The 21,772-nt window shown below is 40.5% G+C and overlaps 2 protein-coding genes across 3 annotated transcripts; both read right to left on the bottom strand.

Annotated features, from left to right (window-relative positions):
• prrc1 (proline-rich coiled-coil 1) lies at nt 1–8,104 on the bottom strand. The gene is made up of 9 exons (XM_029515339.1): nt 8,035–8,104; nt 6,917–7,043; nt 6,013–6,402; nt 5,063–5,208; nt 4,323–4,425; nt 4,071–4,234; nt 3,806–3,909; nt 3,425–3,527; nt 1–2,122 (listed from the first exon to the last, which is right to left on the bottom strand). Exons 2-9 carry the CDS (start codon nt 7,002–7,004, stop codon nt 1,913–1,915), a joined length of 1,308 nt encoding a protein of 435 aa, XP_029371199.1. The 5' UTR covers nt 7,005–7,043; nt 8,035–8,104; the 3' UTR covers nt 1–1,912.
• Nucleotides 8,105–8,287: 183 nt separating this feature from the next.
• Nucleotides 8,288–17,896, bottom strand: LOC115051729 (long-chain fatty acid transport protein 6). 2 transcript variants are annotated; one of them, XM_029515320.1, is made up of 10 exons: nt 17,184–17,895; nt 15,655–15,858; nt 15,330–15,488; nt 14,218–14,342; nt 12,650–12,844; nt 11,593–11,683; nt 11,294–11,492; nt 10,856–10,953; nt 9,618–9,748; nt 8,288–9,536 (listed from the first exon to the last, which is right to left on the bottom strand). In XM_029515320.1, exons 1-10 carry the CDS (start codon nt 17,659–17,661, stop codon nt 9,360–9,362), a joined length of 1,857 nt encoding a protein of 618 aa, XP_029371180.1. In that variant the 5' UTR covers nt 17,662–17,895; the 3' UTR covers nt 8,288–9,359. The 2 variants fall into 2 exon arrangements, with proteins under 2 accessions (XP_029371180.1, XP_029371181.1); XM_029515321.1 differs by lacking the exon at nt 8,288–9,536 and adding an exon at nt 10,539–10,593 and having other exon boundaries at nt 9,613–9,748; nt 17,184–17,896.
• Between the last annotated feature and the right edge of the window lie 3,876 nt (nt 17,897–21,772).

The raw sequence follows: 21,772 nt of genomic DNA, 5'->3' as shown, positions 1-21,772 counted from the left end.
TTGTAACCATTTTATAAAAGCAATACATCACTTCAGGCCGTGATGTGTTGCTTAAGGAGAAACGACCCAGACTTCAGGAGATGTTGGGTCTCCATGGAAAAGCATGGAAAAAATGATGAGGCAAAAATCATACTGTCACCATAGAGCAGGTCACACTTGTATCACAGGCTGTGTTTCTCAGGCTATCACAGTTCAGGCGAACCTCCACTCATCCTATCTTCTTAAACCCTTGCTGGACAAAATTTTATTAATGTGAGCAGTGATATTTCTGGACAGCAGTGGTGTGGAGGATTGATGTTGGCATCACCCTGTGGGGATTGGCTTTTGAATTATTCTAAGAAGTGATCCTGATCCAAAGTTAGTTCAGCAGGATCTTTGCTCATGAACTTTATGATGCTTGCGTCTCTGTTTTTGATTTTTTCTCAAATTTTCCTTTCTGACAGAGCAAGTGACAGTTTGTAGAAATGCTACCAGATTGTAAAGGTGAACTGACTGGATCAGTTTTCGTGTTAGGTGTGATTAAGACGACCACTGTCATCTCATTCACGCACTTAGGAAGTAGCTTTTTTCCAACAGAGAAGCTGAAAGGAATAAGGGCCAGAGTATTTACTGCAGGATTTGATGTGGTAGATTAAGACTTATGAAAACAAATTAAAGCCCACAGACTTTAGGAAGAAGGAACCAGAGGGGCCAAACCTCCTTATCTCCGGATTCCAGGACTCAACCCTGTAGGACTTAATTCTGACTCATGTTAGTCAACCCTGCAGGACGTACATACCATCCAACAAATGTTTACAACCATTTCCTTCACAGATGGACAACACTGAATTAGTGCTAAATGAAACCTGTAGTGGAAGCTGCCACAGGTGCTCTGACCCCTGGGAGCCACTGCTGCTGCCCCCTATTTGCTGTGTGGCAACTGATTTATGGTCATTTAAGACACATGTGAAGACACCTCAATAAAGCACTCACATTAACTGGTTATAAACAGCCTAACCAAATTTCAAGGCTCTGCATAAAAATCAGGTTTTAATACCTTAATCATTTTACATGTTACATATTCTCACTCAACTCAACTCATTTGTGCTTAAGGGAATAACCACACAGGAAATTATTACATACATTTAGCACAAGTTAAAAGCATAGGAATAACAAATGGACCGCAAAGCCCCTGAGCAGGTTAAATCCATGTTTGACTGATATTTTTACAGGCAAAGAAATCAGGGGACATTACACATTAAAGCATGTGGACAGCATTGTTGTGTGTCTTAAAGAAGCACTTTGTCCTCTATTGAGGGTTTGAGACAATCTGCAATGATACGAGGCACATTTACAAACGACATCTTATTGGAAGCTTGTGATTAAAATCATAATCTGCCAGCTTTAGTACAAAGGTGAATTTACAGTGTTCACATATACAGTATCCAAGACAGTGTCAGACATATCATGTTCCGTCTGAGTGGGTTTACGTATTTATCTTTAAAAAAATGAATTTGAGATGGGTTCTCCAAATTGTTGGACAAGTTAAAATCTTTAGTGCATAGACAGCAAACTGGACATGGCTTGTGTAATAGTCTCTACAAACCCTGCAGCATTACTGATACTGATATTTCAGTGTGAATTAAGATGTTAAGATTATGATACATGTCTGAGAATCTTTTGAGGAAGATGAAGACCTGATGAGTTCATGGTTAACTTTTTTTCTGCAGCTGGTGCTGACAACAAAACCCTGCTGACATGTTGGAATGTCTAGAAACTGTACAAAAAACACAAGCGCGCCTTTAAACAAATGTACATTTGGCTTCACCCCACAGGGAATCAGGGGATCTTGGTGAGGGAGCAGGAAGGATCTTCATTGTCCCACCGGTCAGTTTTTAAACATGTGTCCACCTTTTGCCTGGAGCGCTCAGCCTCACACAGTCCTGGGGGGCAGCTGCTGTTTGTAGATTCCTGCCAGAGCTTTGGCAGCACTGTGGATCATCTGGCGCTGGCTCATGCCCGTTATGGTCTGGTGCCAATCTGTTCTGTTGACGGTGGGTAGACTTTTCTCCAGAACCTCCCCCACTGGGACAAACAAACCTGACCAGCGCAGGCTGTAATCAGGGGGGGTCAGAGAATGAGCCTGCACAGGGAAAGTTACATACACAGGTTAATTGAAAGGTGTGTAGTGGGTGCGGCTGAAACTGACGTCTGTCGCAGACAAGACAATGAAGCGATTTTCAGTTTGACAGCAGCAGTGAAGCTAAATGACTAGAGATGTGGTTGTTCAAAAGAAGCACATGAATCCTTCATTCTATAAACGATGATTTTTAAGAACGTGGAATCATGTGAACGTGTAAATGTACAGGTGTCACTCGTGCAGCAGAAACATCAGGACAGTGAAATTTAAGTGAAACCTGTCAGACGTGTTGCCTAAACTAACCTAAGCATGATGTTCAAACATTTTTTGTTTCAATATTTTTCCTTTTTTTTCTTACACTGACAACTGCATTTTTACATGTATTATTTAACCTTAATCTCCTAAAGTTAGATGCAAGAGAATTCCTAACTGCTAGAAACAACAGCCGGACTGGGTCCTATAAACATCAGGGACCAGACACTGGAAGAGGTTGACAAACTTACATAAGATTTTAACAATTCCAATTCCATTTTCGATTCTGCGTAACGATTCGGTTCTTCTTTGATTCTCACTTGTAAAATGAGTAGAACAGGTCAATTAGCGTCAACTTTGTTTAGTTTAGAAATAACATGACTTTACAAACCCAACAGTGAGGGCTTAAGAGGCCCATTTATTTAATATTCCACAACGTTTCCTCCCTTTGATGAAATATCCACTAGCCATCCAATACTGCAAGTATTGCAAGTTGCCCTGTTGTCATCCTTTCTTGTGATGTAACCAAACTTTTAAGGGTTTGCGCTGCTTGGGCAGCATGTTTCCTGCTGGCTGCACTGGTGACTGACGTCGCCATGCATGTTGCATAGCTTACATCAATGACCTATGACCTATGTTATGGAATATAAAGGCCTAAGTAAAGTAAGTATCCATTGCTGAGTCGTGGTTTAGGCGACAACTACAGTAAAACCACACCTTAAAACATAATTATCTCTATTTAGATGAGAAGTTTAGATATATATCAGAAATAATCTCCATCCATACTGAACACACACTTCACATGACCATACACATACAGTGAATATGTATGTGCAGACAAGCAGATTGCAGATTGTGTCGTGTGCAAGTGACTGCTTGGATCCAAAATATGACACCAAAATGAGACACTGAACAGTTTAAATAAATACAAAGGGCTTCTGATTTGTTACTCATGTCACTTATTGTGGCCACTTGAAATCCTGAAACCACATGACTAATGTGGACACCATGTCACGTTTGTGTGGATGAAGCTTGAGAGCTGGTAATATGCACCTGTTGGACATGATCTAGAGCCAGAGGAGTTGCCTGGGTGAAGACCTCGATGCTGATGCTGTAAGTAGGGTCCTCCAGGATCAAACAACCAATGTCAAACCACCTGGACACAACAGAAATATAAATATGTTTGCAAACATGCTGCACCCTGCAGGGCTTGATCAGTTAAAGTCTGGCCTCCACAGCTGCACTCTGAGGTGTGGCTTTAGAGGGGGCCATTGTTCTTCAGTGCGGGTGGAGAAGCAGAAAAGGCTGTTTACACAGGAAAATATTCACACCAATACAACCCACAGCTTTGGCACAGAGGTAGTAATCACCATTTGTCCACTGTAGCTTTGCTTTGCTACTTTGCCGTGCGTGTGTATGGGGATTTCTTCTTACTTGTCAGGAAAAAGCTCAGCGATGAAGTTTTCTGTAGAAACCACAGGTTGTTTCTCATGGATCACACCAGAGCGACGCAGGCTGTCAATGCGCTCCTGAGCCCCCTGTACACACACACACACATGAAATTAAATGTGGAAAAAGATATTGATACATAAATATACTGAATATGTTTTTTGCATGTTTCAGGTCTCCTCTAAGGAGACTGAACTTGAAGTGCACTTTTTTGGTGTGATTTAGTGGGCGACTGTGATGGTGGGCTAACCTTGACACCAGCTGCATAGCCCACAGGCTGTGGGGCGATGTTGGACTGACCAGGCTCACCAGTTACCATGGCCATTCCAAAAACCTCCTGGAAGGCATCTCTGACAGCCTCCACATTCATCTCCTTGTCTGAAGTCACCACTATGTCGATGTCCCCTCCAGACTCTGAAGAGAAACAAAACAGACATCTTCATTTATATGTGAACATTTGGTTGAGTCTTGATCGTCAGGTGTCGGTGTGGTGATGACGTACTGATGTATGGAGCCATGCCAGGATCCAGAGTGGTGATCATGGACTCCACAGAGTGTTTTGTTTTGTCTAGGACTGTCTTTACTACAGGGTTACCTGCTACACCCTGAGAGGAGACAGACAGACAGACACAGAGAGGCACACAGAGAGAGAGGGAGAGGGACAAGAGACAGAGAGGGAGAGCGAGAGAGTTAGTGACAACTGTTTCACACTATAGGGAATTGTATACATCGTAAAGTTTGCCTCACTGTCTGTACAATTGAAAATACTAACAATGCCAGTTAGCATTTATTGTAAAATATCCTAAGGTAGCACACAGAGGCAGAAAGCAGCTGTATGTGTGTGAATGGATTTCCTGAATATGTGAAAGCTAATTTTATTGTAAGTAATTATGTGCCATAAGAAATGACAGTTAAATGATATTTGGGTTTACCTAATAGAGGATTATGTGAAGTGCTGCTCTATAGCTGCGCAGAGTAGTACAGAATTTCAGTGACTGACAAACTGTACTCTCCAGGTAAAGGGCTGTTTGACTGGAAGCTTAAGCAGTAAAAGTTAAATTAAATTTTTCAGTGCTCCTTCTACTCCTTGACTTGCCTCTGTAAAGCATCTTCAGATAATATGTGCTGTGATTTGGTGCTATATAAATAAAATTGGCCACAAATCACAGTATATTCATCCAATCATCCAGTCAGGGGCCTTTAAAGTGGAAAGTGAAGAGAATAAGATGAGAGTGGTATTACCTTGATGAAGCCCCAGATGCCCCCACCAGTGTTGATGTCTCCAGACACTCTGGGATCTTCATGCTCCTCTGGGAAGGTTATAGGAGATCCAGTATCAAACCCTGAAGTCATGGCTGGCTGTTGAACCATGGCGTTTGGCACCACACCTGGAAGATAAAATATTTTATATTTACTCTTGAGAAAAAGACATGGCAAATATATATGTAACAACCTTTCAACGAAGGATGTTAGTGGGGGAGTATTTGGAGTAAACCAAGAGGAGGGAGAATAATGGATATTGGTTTCAATATGGAGCATGTAGGACACATTCAGGCTATCACCTTAACTTGGAAGTTTTGGAAAATGTATGTGCCAAAAAATAAAATAGCAATAATAATGATGCGCGCACGCACACACACTTTATGGATTTTTACGGGTAACGAGCTGTGACTCTAAAATACATTTAGAGTCACATCAGACCAATCAATTTACTGAACAGGTCACAGTGGACCAATGAAATAGTTTAAATTAAGTTAAACGCACCCACACTAAATTCTTCAGATCACTCATTTATTTTGCACTTCATGCACTCACCATTATCATAGAAAACACATGAAGCAATGCATATGATTTCTTTATCGAGCTAAAGTCGATCAATCTGGCGAAAAGGCGAAATCTTTCTGTGTAACATAATTCCTGCTATATGCCATTTCCTCCCATATTTCCAAAACCTGTGGCTTATAAACAAGTGCGGCCTATATATATGTACAAAACTATTTTTCTCTTTAAATTTAGTGCATGTGGCTTATATTCAGGTGCGCTCTATAGTCTGGAAATTATGGAATGCAGTTATATTTAAACATATGATGACAACATTTTGTCTGTGCAGAACAAAGATGACCATCTAATTATGTCCTGATCACAGAACTTTCCAGAATGAACATAGACCTCAAACAAAATTAGGCTCTTACCTGCCATAGTAACAGGACTGGAGAATGTTGGCATCAATGGTGTCTGTGGTGTGCGACCAGCGTGACCCCTTGTGATGTCATATCCTGCACTCATGGAGAAGTGTGACATAGGTGGCCCTGTGGGAGGGGCTGACACACAAGGAGCAGAGTGCTGAGGTGGTTTGGCAGGGGAGGCCAGAGGAGGCAATGAGGGGGAGGCAGAGGGGGGGAAGGGAGAACTACTGGTGAAGGGGGAGGCGAGTGTGGCAGGAAGAGGCAACTGGGAGTGGGGTGCACCCAAGGGGCTGCTAAAGGCAGGGAGAGAGGGGACGGGGGCAAGTGCAGTGGAGACTGATGAGGAACCGATGGAGATGGAGCTGGTGCCTGGGAGGGACAGAGGGCTGGACAGACCTGAAATCAGACAATTACAGTCAGTCCTTAGAGCAACTCCCATGTTCATACAATAACGCTAGAACTGAGGAAAAAGGATAAGGACCTGCAGTTCCTCAAAAGACCACCAGAGTCACCAGGCTCCAGAGTCAGTCCCTATAATTTCCCTCCTTTGGATTTACTAAGGGTTAGGGGCAAGGTCAGCTGCTGCCAAGACGGCAACAGCTGGACAACTCACTATGAACTTCAAAGTCATTGGAAAAAAAACATATCAATATGTCTTTTTGATGACATCTATTTTTCCATAATGTTTTGTTATTCTTTTAAAAAAGTATTCCTTACTTCCTGACCTGGAATTAGAGAATGACTCCTACTTTGTAATAACTGACTACCAATCTGAAGTTAGTCTCTAGAATTTGATTTTAATGATGCTGTTGATTAAGTAAAATCAATAAATGCTCTTGACTTAGGATGAGTGGAAATCCTCTGCAGCTGTGGAAACCTTTTTTGCAACATTTAATTGTTTGTGTCTTACCCATGGTCAGAGGAGGACCACTGACAGCAGTCAGAGGTGGTGTGGGACTCGCTGGAGGAGTTGTCTCGATTCCACTCTCTTCCATCATCTTCTCTGCCTTACGCCTGCACTTCAACCAAGAATATAGCTGCAATAAGATGTAATGAATTAGCATATTTTCAACTTATTGGCCTAGTCAATTTTCTCATTGATTTGGGCAGATTTACAGCAGTGATTAATAAGTTAAAATCAGCCTCTCTCTACTTGGATGCCTTTCTATTCATGTTAAGATTTCGCAAAATGTTGCCAGTTTCAAATAAAATGCCATCTGCGGTCATTTATTGGGAATCGATGCCTTCTCATTTGACATTTCCACCTTGTTCTTTGTTTTTTCTAAATTTCAGAATATTATTTCTCTTCATCAATGTGTGCTCAGAAGCACGAGCAGAGTTTTAGTGTGGGAATTCACTTGAATAGGAAAAACCAACACATCACATTGACAAGTGTTCATACACTAAATTTATTTCAGGTTTCTCCCTTTCTCTTGAAAATTTGTGAGATGATACTGTACCTTGACTAAACTTCAAGAAGAAGAGTTCTGGTTTTTCCAGATTTCACCCTTTTGAGCATCATAGAGGACTCCGTGCTCTTGGGAAGATTCAATGAAAGTTTTTTAGCTTTCCTAATCTGAGCCTCGTCTCACACCTGTCTGTTCATGGTTTGGTTAGCTCCTCTAGTTGCTGTTGTTTGAATCCGATTATGAAAATCTGATGTCTGGTTGATAACGCACTAACTTTTTCAGCCTCATCACACTGTAGTCGAGTTTAATGTAACTGAGGACAACAGGTCACAGCTCGGTCTCAGGCTGGGTCCGGGTCATTAAAAACAGCTGTCATATTCTCTAATGCTCATTTAACTGAAGCGTCACCGTGAACGTCTTTGTTTCCGAGCGTGTTTGAAGGGAACTCGGTGTTAGCTTCTTGTTCGCTGCAGTCACAGCTCTGCACTACACGTTTCCACCTCAAAACGTCAACAGAGGACACATTCCAATATGGAAAAAGCTACAGCTCCAATTTTACCTAATGATCCAGGAGACACGCGTCAAAAAAGATTTCTATTTCGGTGGTTGGACTACTCACCTGCTTGCTGGACTGAAGTAACTCTGCAACCCCATGAATAACCCACCGACCCACTCTGATGACGTCACCTATTGCCACGTCTGCTCCACCGCGACTCCTCCTATTTACCAAGAGCGCTCGGCCAAACTTTAGGAAACCACGTGACCATCCCCAACTCTGACCACGCCCCCCAAACAAATGTCTTTAGGTTAATTGTTCAATAGAGAATTCATATTTTACATGAATTAAGTTTATTTTTCATTACAGAAATTCATTTACTATAAATGTAGGAATAAGAAAATATGCTCTTCTCTGTGGTTACTGTTTACAGTAACATGCAAAATTAGGTTGAAGAATTTATTACGTCATGAACAATTTAAAAAACAATAATAAAAAAAAAAAAAACCATTAAGCCACTGTAATATACAGTTACAAAGATGGAAAGCGGCTACACGGTGTAACAGAGGTTGAAACACTGCCAAGCTTTTTACAAAAACAAAACATATTTTAAATTTCATAATGTTTAAGTACTTCAAGCTACTTGTTTCAATAGTTAATGCAGTGTCTTTTCCCTTTTTCCTTGTAAATTGTAAAATCTTTACTTTAAGATAAATTAATAACATTTAATTTGTCCCCTAAAGCTGTAAGAAAATTTACTTTTCTCCCCATTTTACATTCAAATTTAGCTCACAGTAAAAAAAAAAGTTAAGCATGATTAAATGGTATATTAACATTATATTTGTAAAGCTCACAAAGGTATAAAAATGTATATGAATGCTATGTTATATTTAAAAAGTAAAACTGTGTCATCCTTGTCTTCATGAATTATAGCTACAAGGGTTGGTCACTAATCTGGGAATCATTTGTAGAGTGTCATTATTAAATAGTAAGACATAATTTAATAAAAATTGTATTGATATTAAAAGGGGCAGTGTTTCCAGTAGATTGGCTAATATGTCTGTTGTACTGAATTAGTGTGGTGGAATTTTCTCGAGCTTAATGGCAATTTAGGGAGGCTCAATAAAATATGATCTATTTATGGTATAAATCAACAAAGATTAGAATCAGAACCGTTCAATACAAACCTGTTTCTAAGAAAGGTATGCAGGTAAATAAAGGCTCAGGTGAACACTGCCAAGTGCTTTGTTATTCTGAAAGAATCTGCTTTACCTTGTCAGGTTAATTTTAATCATTCAATCTCATTCTTCTTTTTCTTTTTTTTAAGTTTTTGCACCACTTGCTGGGAACCAATCCAACACAAATAGAAATGTGGCCATGACACTGATCATCTTCATCCCATTATTAAGTACCTCTCAGTCCTCCTGAATTGGCTTGTGTTGTATTGTTTATAAACTGATCTCTCCACACATAATCCCTTGATGTATAGATACAGTCAGGAAAACATAGTCCTTCTGAGACTGATCTAAGAAATACAGAGGGTCCTGGATCAAGGACAGGTTAACACCCTCCTGGACCAGTTTCACCTTCTGCTGCTTGAAGGTCTCAGTCACATCCAGAGACGTCTTGTTGGGAGCAAAAAAAGCAGACACGTCAATTACACTTCTAAACATCCACTGAAGGTATTAAATGGTTGCATGACTCACCTGTATTCGGATAAACCGCGGCCAGGCATAGGCAGGAAGAGTTTGAACTAAGTGGTTGAAAAGTTTTGTTCCATTTAACGTGCTGTCATGTTTTAAGACAATAGCAGCCATACCAGTTCGACCTTCATATCCTGTGCACACACAGATTAGAGAAGGTCACCGACTCATGTTAGATGAACAAGGGAAAACTACCTGCCATGAAGGTGTTTCATCTCTGTGATATATGACGGCGGAGGCCAAGTGAAAAGAACTATTCTCTCCTGCTGTATATCTGATCCTACAAGCTCAATATGTCAATATGAGATTACATTATGTCTTAATGACAACACCTGCAAACTTCTGGTGAGATTTGTTTTGGACACAATGCTGTCATTCAAATTGACTCATAGTGTGATATGACCTGTTACAAACTGATGGATGTGACCTCTCTAGCCTGGAACTAGAGACCTCTTAAAATGGAGCAGCAGAACAACAGGCCCTGGAAAGATGCTGACGGTGGAGTAACTCACTCTGAGTTTCAAAAGCACTCTTCAAAAATCTGTGGGTGACATCCTTAAGTCTGTTCACAACATATAATGTCATTAAATGCTCTAAGGTTTTTACAATTGCCTGCTATTTTTCCTGACCAATTTTTAAATCTTTAATGATAACCAGACAATTATTAATATTGTCTGCCTTTATATACAGTCTGTGGTTATTACCTGAAACAACACATCACTACTTTTGGCTACACTCCATTTCTGCTGCAGTGCTTTTTAACCAGGTTATATTATGATAATGTGAGGGTTCAAATTACCTGTGTGTGTTTGCTTAGTGAGGAGCAGTAAAGCAACACATTCTGCGAATCACATATTGCACCAGTAATAAACCTCCATAAGTCTACCAGTAAAGACACTACCCTGATTCTATGACGTCACTCACCGGCTTGTGAGCTGCTATTTTGAAGTCTCCAGTTTGTCATCTGACTGTTGGCCATCTTTTTTAAAACCAGAAGAAACCACATTTAGAGAAGAAGGTGGAGCAGTGGATGAGTGGGAGCTGGATCTGACCTGCTCTGTACTCTATCCTGATTGGGTGGTACAGTCTGTAATTCATATGGTAGCCATGCCCTTAACTTTAAATTCAGTTGCTGTTTTTTTTTTGCATCCAGAAAAAATAAATAAATAAAATAAAAATCAAAAGCACCTTCAAAAATAATGCATCGTTTGTAGTACTATGAATCACAGAGTATCACAGACCTGGTACACTAACTCCATAGACGTTGGCCTCCTTAATAAAATCAAGACTACCCAAGACTTCTGCTACCTCAGTGGTGGACACGTTCTCTCCTTTCCACCTGTGAGACATGAAGGTTATTACAGTTAGACCATCAGAAACTGTGGGGAAAGAGATACAAAGACACTGATAGGAGACAAACATCCTCATACTATGCACAAAACAGCCAAAAACACTGACAACACCCTTACAGGGAAAACACATATGTAATAAGCCTGAGTTGATGGTGGAACCAATCCAAATCTTATCTGACATTAACATCACAAAACATTCACTTTGAAACTCACATTTACGGGCAGTCTAATGTCAAAGTTGGCAATTCGCACAGTAAATAATAAAACAAAAAAAGGCCCCAGGCACTGGGAAAGATGAAAAAAAAAATGTTTTGCTGATGAGCGTACCTGAAAGTGTCTCCAATGCGGTCATGGAAGTAGAGGAAACCCCTGTCATCAAGGAACAGTAGATCGCCAGTGTTGAAATAGACGTCCCCAGACTTAAACACATCCCTGACTAGCTTCTTTTCAGACTGGACTTTGTCTCCAGCATAGCCCAGAAACTGATTCATGGCTGTCAGGGGAGCTACCAGAATCCCTGCCTCTCCTTTGTACCAAAATAAGAGAAAAATGTAAAAAGGAACATAAACTCTTCAACTATGCCAATAGACTTTAATTGAAAAGGCCTCAGCATGTGATTGATTTACCTGCTTGTACCCGTATACATCTTCCAGAAGCTGTTCTGATCGGCTTGTATGTTTGTGGATCATATCGCAGGAGCTCAAATGGCATGAAGAGCTGAAAAGACACGTTTAAACACTGTGAGTTTGTGACATGTCCTACAAATGCCATGTAAACGATAACAGCAGTAATAGCACAATACTAGCCAGCTAGCTAATGCTATTTGGTTAGCATCAGCCCACCAAACTAGCTTGGAAAATATACACAAGTCTAAATTGCCCATAGGTCTGAGTGTGAGTGTGAATGTTTCTTCTTCTCCATCTCTTCCTATGTGTTGGCCCTATAATGTGAGCTGGGATTGGCTCCAGCATCTCGCACGACCCGAAAATGGATAAGTGGTACTGTAGAAGATGAAAGAATGAATGATGACTTTACTCCTGTAGAACTAAAACTTTTTTCTTGAATTCCCCATAATATTTATTTTTCATACAGTGGTTCTAAAAGTCTGTTGTAGTCGTACAGCAGACTAAACACTGCAAGTAAAATAAAATGCTGTAGTTCCTCCACTAAATCACAGGATATTGGTTAGAGAAATGTGTGGGCAGCATTAAGGTGTGAGCTTGAGTGAAAGCATGTGAGTTGGCAACCCTGGTCTCAGATCACTTTTATGAATAGTCCAGGAGTGCATCTTGGGATGTTCAAGCACAACAACAACCACTGATCTAAGAATGCTTTATAAATTACATATATTTATCATTCTGAAATTCTTCATTTTATTTAAAAAATGTTGAAATATTCTTATAATTCTTATAGTGTTCTTCTTTATGTTGACCTAGTGTGGACTATGCTCCAAAAACATAGATCATTCCGTATAATGCAAACTATAGGGACTTTACATTAGAACCACCTTTGTAAAATCTGGGTCAGAGGAAAGCTAATTTGACTGACCAGCATCTTTTATATATATATATATATATTTAATATGACAAAAGACTAATCTTCATCAAGATATTGTTACTGCAAAGTAAAATACAGAGCATGGAAAGTCCAGGAGGAAAGAGGACTAAATGTCTTATTCCTGACCTTGTTGAAGTAGCTTGCCCTCCCAATTGGCCCAGCCTCATCTGTGTAATTAAGGAAGCCAATGCTGGCCTCAGTCAGGCCGTAACCCTCTCTGATCTTTATTCCACCAAAGCGATTGGTGAACTCCTTCCAAATGTCAGACCTGAGACCACTTCCTGCTGCCAACCGAACCTGGTGAAGTCTCTCCTCTGGAACCTGGAGGTTGAAAAAGAATTTGAAGAAAAAGCATCAGTTTAAGTTTGTAAAGACAGATGTTTTAGGAAAGGTGCTTATTGTCAGTACATTTTCTGGGCACTGAACTGTTTTGGCAGAGGGAAGAAAAACGCTCCAAAGCTTTATGGGTTCAGTCATGAATATTGATGATCCTCTGAGGATTATTTTATCTGACCTCACCTAAGGACAGAATTCATAGTCATTTGATTGAGTCTTGTGCATTCATTCTTACTTTTCCTTGACACCTCTTTACCTGATCAGGAGCTAATTTGATCATTGGCCTCATATGCGAATGTTGGAGATCCTTGTAAAAGACACATCAAGGAGCAGCCAAATCTTAGATGTTCATTCCATGATATTTAAAGAGCACTGATCAATCTATCTATCACATATGTATCAGATCAAATCCAGTGAATAAAGCGCCAAATCATAAAAAAGTTATATCAAGGCACTTTACATATAGAGCAGGTCTACACCAAGCACTTATTTAAGGAGACCCAACAGATCCCTTCATGCACAAGCACTTGGTGACAGTGGCAAGAAAAAAATTCCTTTAAGAGGCAGAAACCTTGGACAGAGACTTCAGGAAAACATGGTTAGTAAATCCAGTACACATGCCGTGAACTGGGGGGGTGGGGATGCTTCCCCCAGCAGCCTAGGCCTATAGCAGCATAGCTAAAGAGTAGAGGACTTTAACTTTTTAACTGTAAGCTCTGTCATACAGGAAAGTTTTAAGTCTGGTCTTGAAAATTACTAAAGAGTCCTCCCCCCGGACCGATACTGGAATTTGGCTCCATAGAAGAGGAGCCTGATAATTGAAAGATCTGCCTCCAGATTTACTTGACTCATTAAGAGTTGTATACATTAAACAGAAGGACTTTAAATTCTATTCTGAATTTCACCGGCAGCCAATGAAGAGCAGCTAACACAGGAGAGATGCGATCTCTTTTCCTAGTTTTCTTAGTTCCTGTTAATATTCATGCAGCAGCATTCTGAATTAACTGAAGGCCTTTCAGAGATTTGTTTGGACATACAGATAGTAATGAGTTACAGTAGTGTGTATATATATTATGGCATGCCGTTTAAGAAATAAACTAAAGTGTCATTCCATATATTCAAACATTCATTCAATATATTAATTAATTAATTTATTTCCTAAATGACGCATATATATATATATATATGCGGCATTTAGGAAATAGATGCTGGTCAAATTATATATATATATATATATATATATATATATATATATATATATATATAAAATGAACACTGAAAAGCTCCGAATGCTGATCGCTTAGGTCACCCATAGCACATCTAGCCAAATGTTAGGGATGCAGATAAAGAGGTCTTACCAAAGGATGGTTGAGCAGGTACCGACAGAGTTCTCCGATGTACTGCACCACAGTCACATTGTGCTTTACACAGTCCTTCCAAAAGTGACTGGCAGAAAACTTCTTTTTTAATACACAAGTTGCCCCTGGGATCCACAAAAGGAGATAGAATGAGAGGCAAACAGGAAGTGCTCCAAGACATTTTATAAAAACTGGTTGTGAGAAATCCCCCACGTTGTTTTCTTTGTCATTTCTCCTTTTGTGTGTTAAATCCTTACAGACCTATAAAAAGCATTTGCCACAAGCTTTTTAATGTCCTGAATATGAATGGAACATCCTCCAGTTTATGTTTATATTTGATGCTACCAGCACCATGTTACATTCAGATGGATGGGAAAACACAGCAGACAGCAGACAATAGGAAGTAAAACTAAAAGCTACAGAAATAAGTACATAGTAAATACTGAAATAAATATGTGTTTCAAACTATTAATATTGGAGATCATTTGTAATTTTCACAATATATATAATAAGAACTATAAAAACCTGAATAAAAAGCTACTGTAAATAACTCCAGAACACATGAACAAAGAGTCTCCTCACCCTAACCCCTATCACACTGAAAATCAAGGGGAATCTCTGATGTTGCTCTCTGATCTGGTCAAAGATGTAAATTGGCAAACCCAGCAATCAATTACAGACCCCCATGGTTTCTATTCTAAATAGGGCTCCTTAGGGTAGTTTAGTGTGTGTGTATTTGTCAGCGTGGTACAAAACTCTCAGCTGTCTATTTGTGATCGGATCACCTGGGACAAAACAAAACAACTGGCATGTTTGATTTCAAACAGTCAATTTCAAGTTTAAAAATACATCTGTGTGGTGTGGTCTTGGTTGTTCCTTCTGCCTACTATTCAAAACGCAAGTAATAAGATTACAAATCCTCCGAGTTACCGTGCTGGTCAATCAGCAGTGGTGTCTTTAGACAACACTGTGAGCTTTGACCAGCAGGGATCTTTGTTCAAACCAAACCTGGAGAATTACCCTTGAGGTGTTACTGGAGGCTAGTGAGTAAAGTGAGCGCACACAAAAGACCCATGTTAAATTTCACATTTATTTAGTAGAGCTGTTCTTACCAAGGTGTATGCATCCTCCGATTCCCAACAAGGACGCAGACATGTGGTAGAGAGGAAGCGTTATGTAGATGATGTCATCAGACGTGGCTCCACACATTGGAAGGAAGGCCATGCTCGCAATGGCTTTCAGATGCCCTACACGTGCAGCTTTGGAAAGACCTGGAAGAGATTAGCACCAGCTGCTCACAAGTTGTGTTTAGCATTGTTTTGTTCTACTTTTAGGTACTATTATTATGGAACTACAATAATGTCTTGGGTATTTTTGTGCAGTGCGAGGTGTCTGGACACCCGTGGGTTAGGTAACGGCATTATGCTTGTGCATTACCTGTGGTGCCTGAGGTAAAAATGAAGAGGAAGTTTGACATGATGTCAGCTTTGGGACGTTCACTCAAGGTTTCTCCCAACATGTGTTCCACCTTATCTAATAAACTCTTGACTTTCTCAGAGGGTGATGTGTGATCTACCACCCACACATCCACGTTGTCCTTCATCAGATCTGGCAGTACCTCCTCCACTACCTTCAGCAGCTCTGGATTGAACAGACACAGAGTCATCAGAGCCACAGCAGGTAATCATACATGTGCAGAAAAAAATTGCATCCTATGGTCATTTTACATAGTGATGTTTAAGGGGTTATATTAGAATAAATTCCAATGTTTTCCTGTTATTCAGTCTTCCTCAATATAAACAGCTGTGACTACATGGCAGTAAAAGACGATCATCATCATCATCATCGTATTACTGGTTGCTTGCAGCTTTAACTATTAACTGACTTCTAAGGACTACTTCAACCAACGTTTTGGGTTGACAGTAAGACTAAATCATGGAGGCAACTTCATATAGCTCACGTGATCAATCTTGAATGTCCACTCTTTACTTAGGATGACAGAACACAGACCAAATCTTAAACATCATTAACTTAAAAGGACAAGTGAACAAGGTAAGTTTTAACACAGTAATCTTCCACTTGTGAAAGATGTTTGGATATTGGATTGTTTTGTTTGCACTTACATTTTCTGCACGCTACAACACAAAATTGTAAACACTGGAGATCTTGCATTTAAAGTCCTTGTGTGTTTTCCATCATATTTGTGGGGCACAGGGAATACAGGGAGAAAGAGTTTTTGGTATTTGAACTTCTGTGTTATTATCAATCATTGTTATCATTATTGGCATTTACGTATAAAGTCAGTCATAGAATACTATGGAATGGAATACTTGTCATGATATGCTTCTAAAATCAACTGCATATTTTTGAAAAGGTCAGGATGACAGGGGAGGATGACATTATGAGATGTGACATTAGAGATGTGTCTGTGACAGTGAAATGGCTATCATTTGCTGTAAAGCCATCGTTTATTTTGATTTATCTGAACCTGATGAACCTTGACACAGTTGTTTTTCCAATGCTTTTAACATGAGAAATTACATAGAACATAACAAGTGTGTCCAAAGTTTTAGTGCCCAGTTGCAAACACCTCTGTTGCTGTCAGTGCTACTTTCAGCACATTTCTGAATTTGATTGTTTTTCATCAGAACAATGACCTCTCAGGGCCACTATAGATGTACTTAAAAGAAGCCCAGCAACAGGGGCAAGCGCCTTAAATGAACCCTCAATGGTGTGATTTCCACTTTCAGTTGAAATACAACAAAAGTATAAAAAAGTAATCAAAAATGTTTAAAACACTTTGGTTATGGATTTGATTATATTGACTATTGATTGATTGTCCTTCTCTGCTGAGGGTTGTATGTTCATGTGCACGCAGAGCAGGCTTTGTGCAGTGCGTGTTGAGTGCCAAATGTCGGGGTGGGGGTTCCTCTACCTGCCTCACATTAGGAGAAAACGTGTCAAACCTTTTCCAACAAGCAGCGCCCTGGCGCCGCAGCTCCGGATGCAGTGAAGTAAGGATTTGGTTTTAATGTTGACGTTGAGAAACGCAACTTCGCAGCCCAGCTTGCATAGCCCGAACCACACACAGATAAAGTCCGGCTCGTTGCACATGAACTGCGCAACAATGTCCCCTTTTGTCAAGGAGCCCTCGGTCCGGAACGCGTTGGCAAACTGGTTACTTCTCCTCTCTACGTCCTGGTACGTCAAGGTCTGCTCCTCGAAGATAATGAAGGGCTTGTTCGGTTTCGTCCTCGCCTGCTGGAGGAAACAGTCGAGGTATGTGATGATTCCCCGGTGCATATCGGCCTGCGCCTTCCTTCGGTACCGAAGAAGTTTCAGGTAATAAATCAGATCCTGCCAGAAGAAGGGGTAAGCCAGCGTCTGGTAGACAGTGAGAGCCAGGAGTCCCGCCACAGCGCTGGTAAACAGCAGGGTGATCATGTTGACTGTTCCAGAGCGATGGATCACTGCTGCTGCTCCAGGAAACCTGCAGGAAAGCTCACAGGCCACTCAGCATGTTGTTTCCAAGCAGCATACTGACAGCCAATGAGCAGTGAGCATACTGTGTCTCACACGCACACGTTTATAAACCACTCTCAAGGTGCAACACTCACTTCAGATACCTTCAGCCTACTTCACTGTGAGGTCTTGCCCTCACAGGCCCGCAGAAGAGACCTGCTCTGACACATAGTCCCCCTTCCTTTCACACATCACCCGGATGTAGGCCCCTGCTGGCCCATTGATGACTACAAGACCATGATGTGGTTCACTCCTGCAGTCCAAGTTAGGAAATACAGCTAAGTTACCGAAACACATATGGGCTAGGTTTTAAATGACTGAGAGTGAATATGGGCGTAATAACAGTCAGTACATTTCTGCACTATTATGTCTGTAGAAATAAGATTGAGCCATTAAAGTTTCTGTAATTGGGCATTTTGTTAAAGTGGACTAGCACGGTCTGGAAGGCCAAGAGCCTGAAACCTGCTTTCTATCTAAATGCCATCAGAGACCATCAGGGGGTGACTCTAGTGGTTGCAAAAAGAAGTTAGATTGTATTGTGGAGTACATGCGAAAATTGCCTTATTTTTGCCTTCATTTTTTAGTTCATCACACATTTTACCAACATGTTTATGGTCTCATTCAATAATATAATGTATCATGAGCAGGTTATGTATTAGGGTGTGGTGAATGGAGGGGTGGGGGTGGTATTTTGCCACTTTTGTTCTGTAAAGTGCTTTGTTGCACTGTTATTCAAGGAAAAGTGCTTCATAAATAAAATTTATGGATTGAATGATTGTTCTTAACTGTTTTTTTGTCAGTATGGATGTATGCGCCTCAAGAACATGTCCAATACTTAATCTATATATGCTTGCACTTGGAGACGACATCAGAAGGCACGGCATAAAGTAAAAGTAAACTGAGGTTTTACTTATTGCTCCTGAGGGTCAGAAACAGAAACCCATATCAAAATTTCAAGGTCTTAAAAAATAATCACAATGCATTAAAAACCTGGCCGTTCTTTTTGATTCTTTTTTGACTGTGACCTTGATTTTACTCCACTTATCAGGAATATAAGAAAGTGAAAAATATAAGTTCAGTTCTATGGCCTTCTCTCCAGACCAACCAGTTGGAGGGCTTCCGGAGCGCAGAGACAGCCAAAGTGTTTAAAAGCAGACTCAAGACCCAACTTTTTAAGTTAGCTTTTAACTAATCTTTTCTCTTTTCTTAATTACTTTGCTTTTAGGAACGCTTACACTTCTTACTTGTTTTTCTTCTTTGAAATGTTAGTATATTCTTTTGTTTTTTTTATTCAAATGACTTTCAAGATTACATTTATAACAGAAACATAATAATTAAATACAGTTTTAATCCAAAAAATCTTAAATGTAGTATTCCTCTCTTAAAAAAATGTCGGTGCCAGATGCACGGTTCAATGGTTGCATTCAGCACTAAGGGCGTGTTTTGGGTGCAGTATTTACCATTCTCTGGAAGACAAATGCCGGTGACATGGAGTTATACTGGTCCTGTCTGGTATATCTGTGGCCTCATTTATGAAACTATGAGTAGGATCGTTACCAAAAGTGTACATATGCCTTATAAAGCCCTGCGTACGCCATCTGTAAGCAATCTTTCCTCCATAAATTACAGTGACTGACAGTGTGCCCACCTGTGTCGGGGGTAGTGAGGCTGACCTGACGCCGGTCTACACTAAAATAATTGGCACAATTAGCGTGCGTGGCATCGTGTGTGAGAGGGAAGGAGACACTGACAAGACAGAGGATCAAGGTAAAGTTGACTTTTTTATGTATTTAACATAGCGTACAACGAATGTGCTAATGAAACAAATTGGTTGTGCTCAATCCATAATCAGCGGTGGGTGGAGAAGGGGACGCTGACCTTTCGGCCTCTTTCAGGCCATCCGACTGTCCCCTGCAATTTTGGCCATTCTGGTGGACCTGCGAGCGACCTACTCACCGACGTAGGAGTTTCTAGCCCGTTTTTAAGATATATATGTATTTATTACTGTATATACATGTTTAATAAGCTGAATAGATGTCAAAACCGTATACAGTATATGGTTTGAACGTAATATTTTAACAACAAAAACACAGCAGTACCCCACCATACTTCGAAAATGGTTTCATCCACCCATCCCTCCCACCTTTCCCGATCCCCGGATCTGAGAGCTTCATCTGCAGAGCGTCAACGAAGCCCCTCCAGAGTGTGAGGTGAAGAACCTGGCCCAAACCAGGATATGTGACATTTCTTCATTTCTACCACTCACTACCCCCCCCCCCCGAGCCCCCACAAGCAAAAATAAACTTACTGCAAGCAGCATCCACAATTAACTGTTCCCGCAACCCTCCCACAAGAGCGGTGGCTGTGTACGTGTGTCTGTGTGACCGACAGTTAAAAATCCACCCCCCGTTACTGCTCCAGAAGCATACACATACAGATCATATACACATCATATACAGTGTATATGATGAGGAGCTGAGTTGTCTTCCTCCAGAACTTAGTAAATTTGTTCATACATAGGTTCAGGAACAGATTTCCAATTCTGACAAAACACAACCACTTTGAATTCAAACCAATTTTTGTCCTAAACGGAACTATTCCTGTTGTACTGGCTGATTTTTCTTGTGGATTCATGCCAGATCAATTAGACTGAAACATTACACACATACGAGAAATACATTGCCGAACACTATGGAAATTAAGACGTATAATAAAAGTGTCTCAAATAGGATTATTGGATATATTAGAAATATACAGAGAAATTGCAACAAGCACGCGCCAAATGCACGCGCTCAATCCAGTTTGCCAGCGATTGCGCAATCTGGGGTGAGGCACGGCCCGTCACTGCCTCATCTCTCATCTCTACATGATTACAGCGATTTTAACTATATAAAAATTATCAAAACTTACAGGAATCACACCGAAATTGCACTGAAAGTACAGACCAGTGGAGAAGTATTAATAATATTTTATTATTTTGCCGCGCCGTCCTCTCCTCCTCCTGCGCTCCGGAAGTGAACAATATGACGGAGAGACGGTTGTTTAAACGTGGAGAAGGGATTTTGATTTAGAATTATCAGTTTGATTCTCAGAAGATGTTTCCGAAACAACTACTCTGTTAATGCAAAAATAACGCCGTTGAATTAAATCATTCTGGTCACATGGCTCTAACCCATGATACGGTTGTGTGAAGGGCATTAAAACAATAATAAAAACACAATCGTTCATTTCTTCAATATAACTTCAGTTCTCCGCCGCACCGTATGTGTCGCCAAATCCCCTTCTCCTCCAAGCTGTGCGTACGCATGGAGAAGAGATAGCTCGACGTTCTCCCTTCAAGTCTGAGCCTTACTTTATAGATCACAACCTTTGCGTACAAGTCTTAGGTTACGTTTTGTGCAAACGCAATGTTTATAAAGGAGGCCCCAGGTCATTGTGCCCCCGGTGAAAGGACGCGTTTCAAAGGTCAACACCTTGACGGTTGCGTTCAGGTGGGGCCCTCTGGACCGGCCGCATAGTGCCAAAAACACCGAGATTACATCCGTCTTTGGCTGCAGACTTTCTGCCGTCGTAAAGCAGCAATGCTCCTTCAATGTCGACAGAGACTCGGGTGGTGTTTCGCCTTGCAGTGATTTACGATTTGCTCCAAAACTCCATGGCTACTAATGTTCTTGTTCGTTCAAAAGTCATCAATATTTAATTCAATTAATTTTCTGGGACACTTAGCACGATTTATGATACCAACTACAGATCGAAATATCTATACTAATAATAATCCAGAGAAAAAGTCTATTTCATATAATGTATATAACATCATCTCAATATTAATGGTTACAAAAATGTAAAATGGTATGAAATTATAGGTATTAATATGATAACCATTACATACATTGTGATACGGCACAGCGTTATATTTGATATTGATATATGTGCATATAGCCATTTCTGATTTAAAGAAGGGGAGTGGGCGGGGTCTATGTCTACGTCAGGGGGAGAAACCTCCAGTATTTGGTTCGCCCCTCTGACCGCCCAA

Source organism: Echeneis naucrates, chromosome 12 (genome assembly GCF_900963305.1).
Source record: "Echeneis naucrates chromosome 12, fEcheNa1.1, whole genome shotgun sequence".
Taxonomy (NCBI): domain Eukaryota; kingdom Metazoa; phylum Chordata; class Actinopteri; order Carangiformes; family Echeneidae; genus Echeneis; species Echeneis naucrates.
The sequence above is the reverse complement of the archived record's forward strand: the minus strand, read 5'-3'. Positions and strand labels throughout refer to the sequence as shown.

What these genes read in the sequence shown, in the direction of transcription:
- prrc1 (XM_029515339.1), bottom strand. Translation starts at nt 7,004, where the DNA reads ATGATGGAAGAGAGTGGAATCGAGACAACTCCTCCAGCGAGTCCCACA. An exon ending in GCTATGCAGCTGGTGTCAAG is followed by an intron (nt 3,910 to 4,070) that starts GTTAGCCCACCA and finishes GTGTGTGTACAG; the next exon opens with GGGGCTCAGGAGCGCATTGA. An exon ending in GCTGAGCTTTTTCCTGACAA is followed by an intron (nt 3,528 to 3,805) that starts GTAAGAAGAAAT and finishes TGTTGTGTCCAG; the next exon opens with GTGGTTTGACATTGGTTGTT.
- LOC115051729 (XM_029515320.1), bottom strand. Translation starts at nt 17,661, where the DNA reads ATGATCACCCTGCTGTTTACCAGCGCTGTGGCGGGACTCCTGGCTCTC. An exon ending in ATGTATACGGGTACAAGCAG is followed by an intron (nt 11,493 to 11,592) that starts GTAAATCAATCA and finishes TTTGGTACAAAG; the next exon opens with GAGAGGCAGGGATTCTGGTA. An exon ending in CGCATTGGAGACACTTTCAG is followed by an intron (nt 10,954 to 11,293) that starts GTACGCTCATCA and finishes CATGTCTCACAG; the next exon opens with GTGGAAAGGAGAGAACGTGT.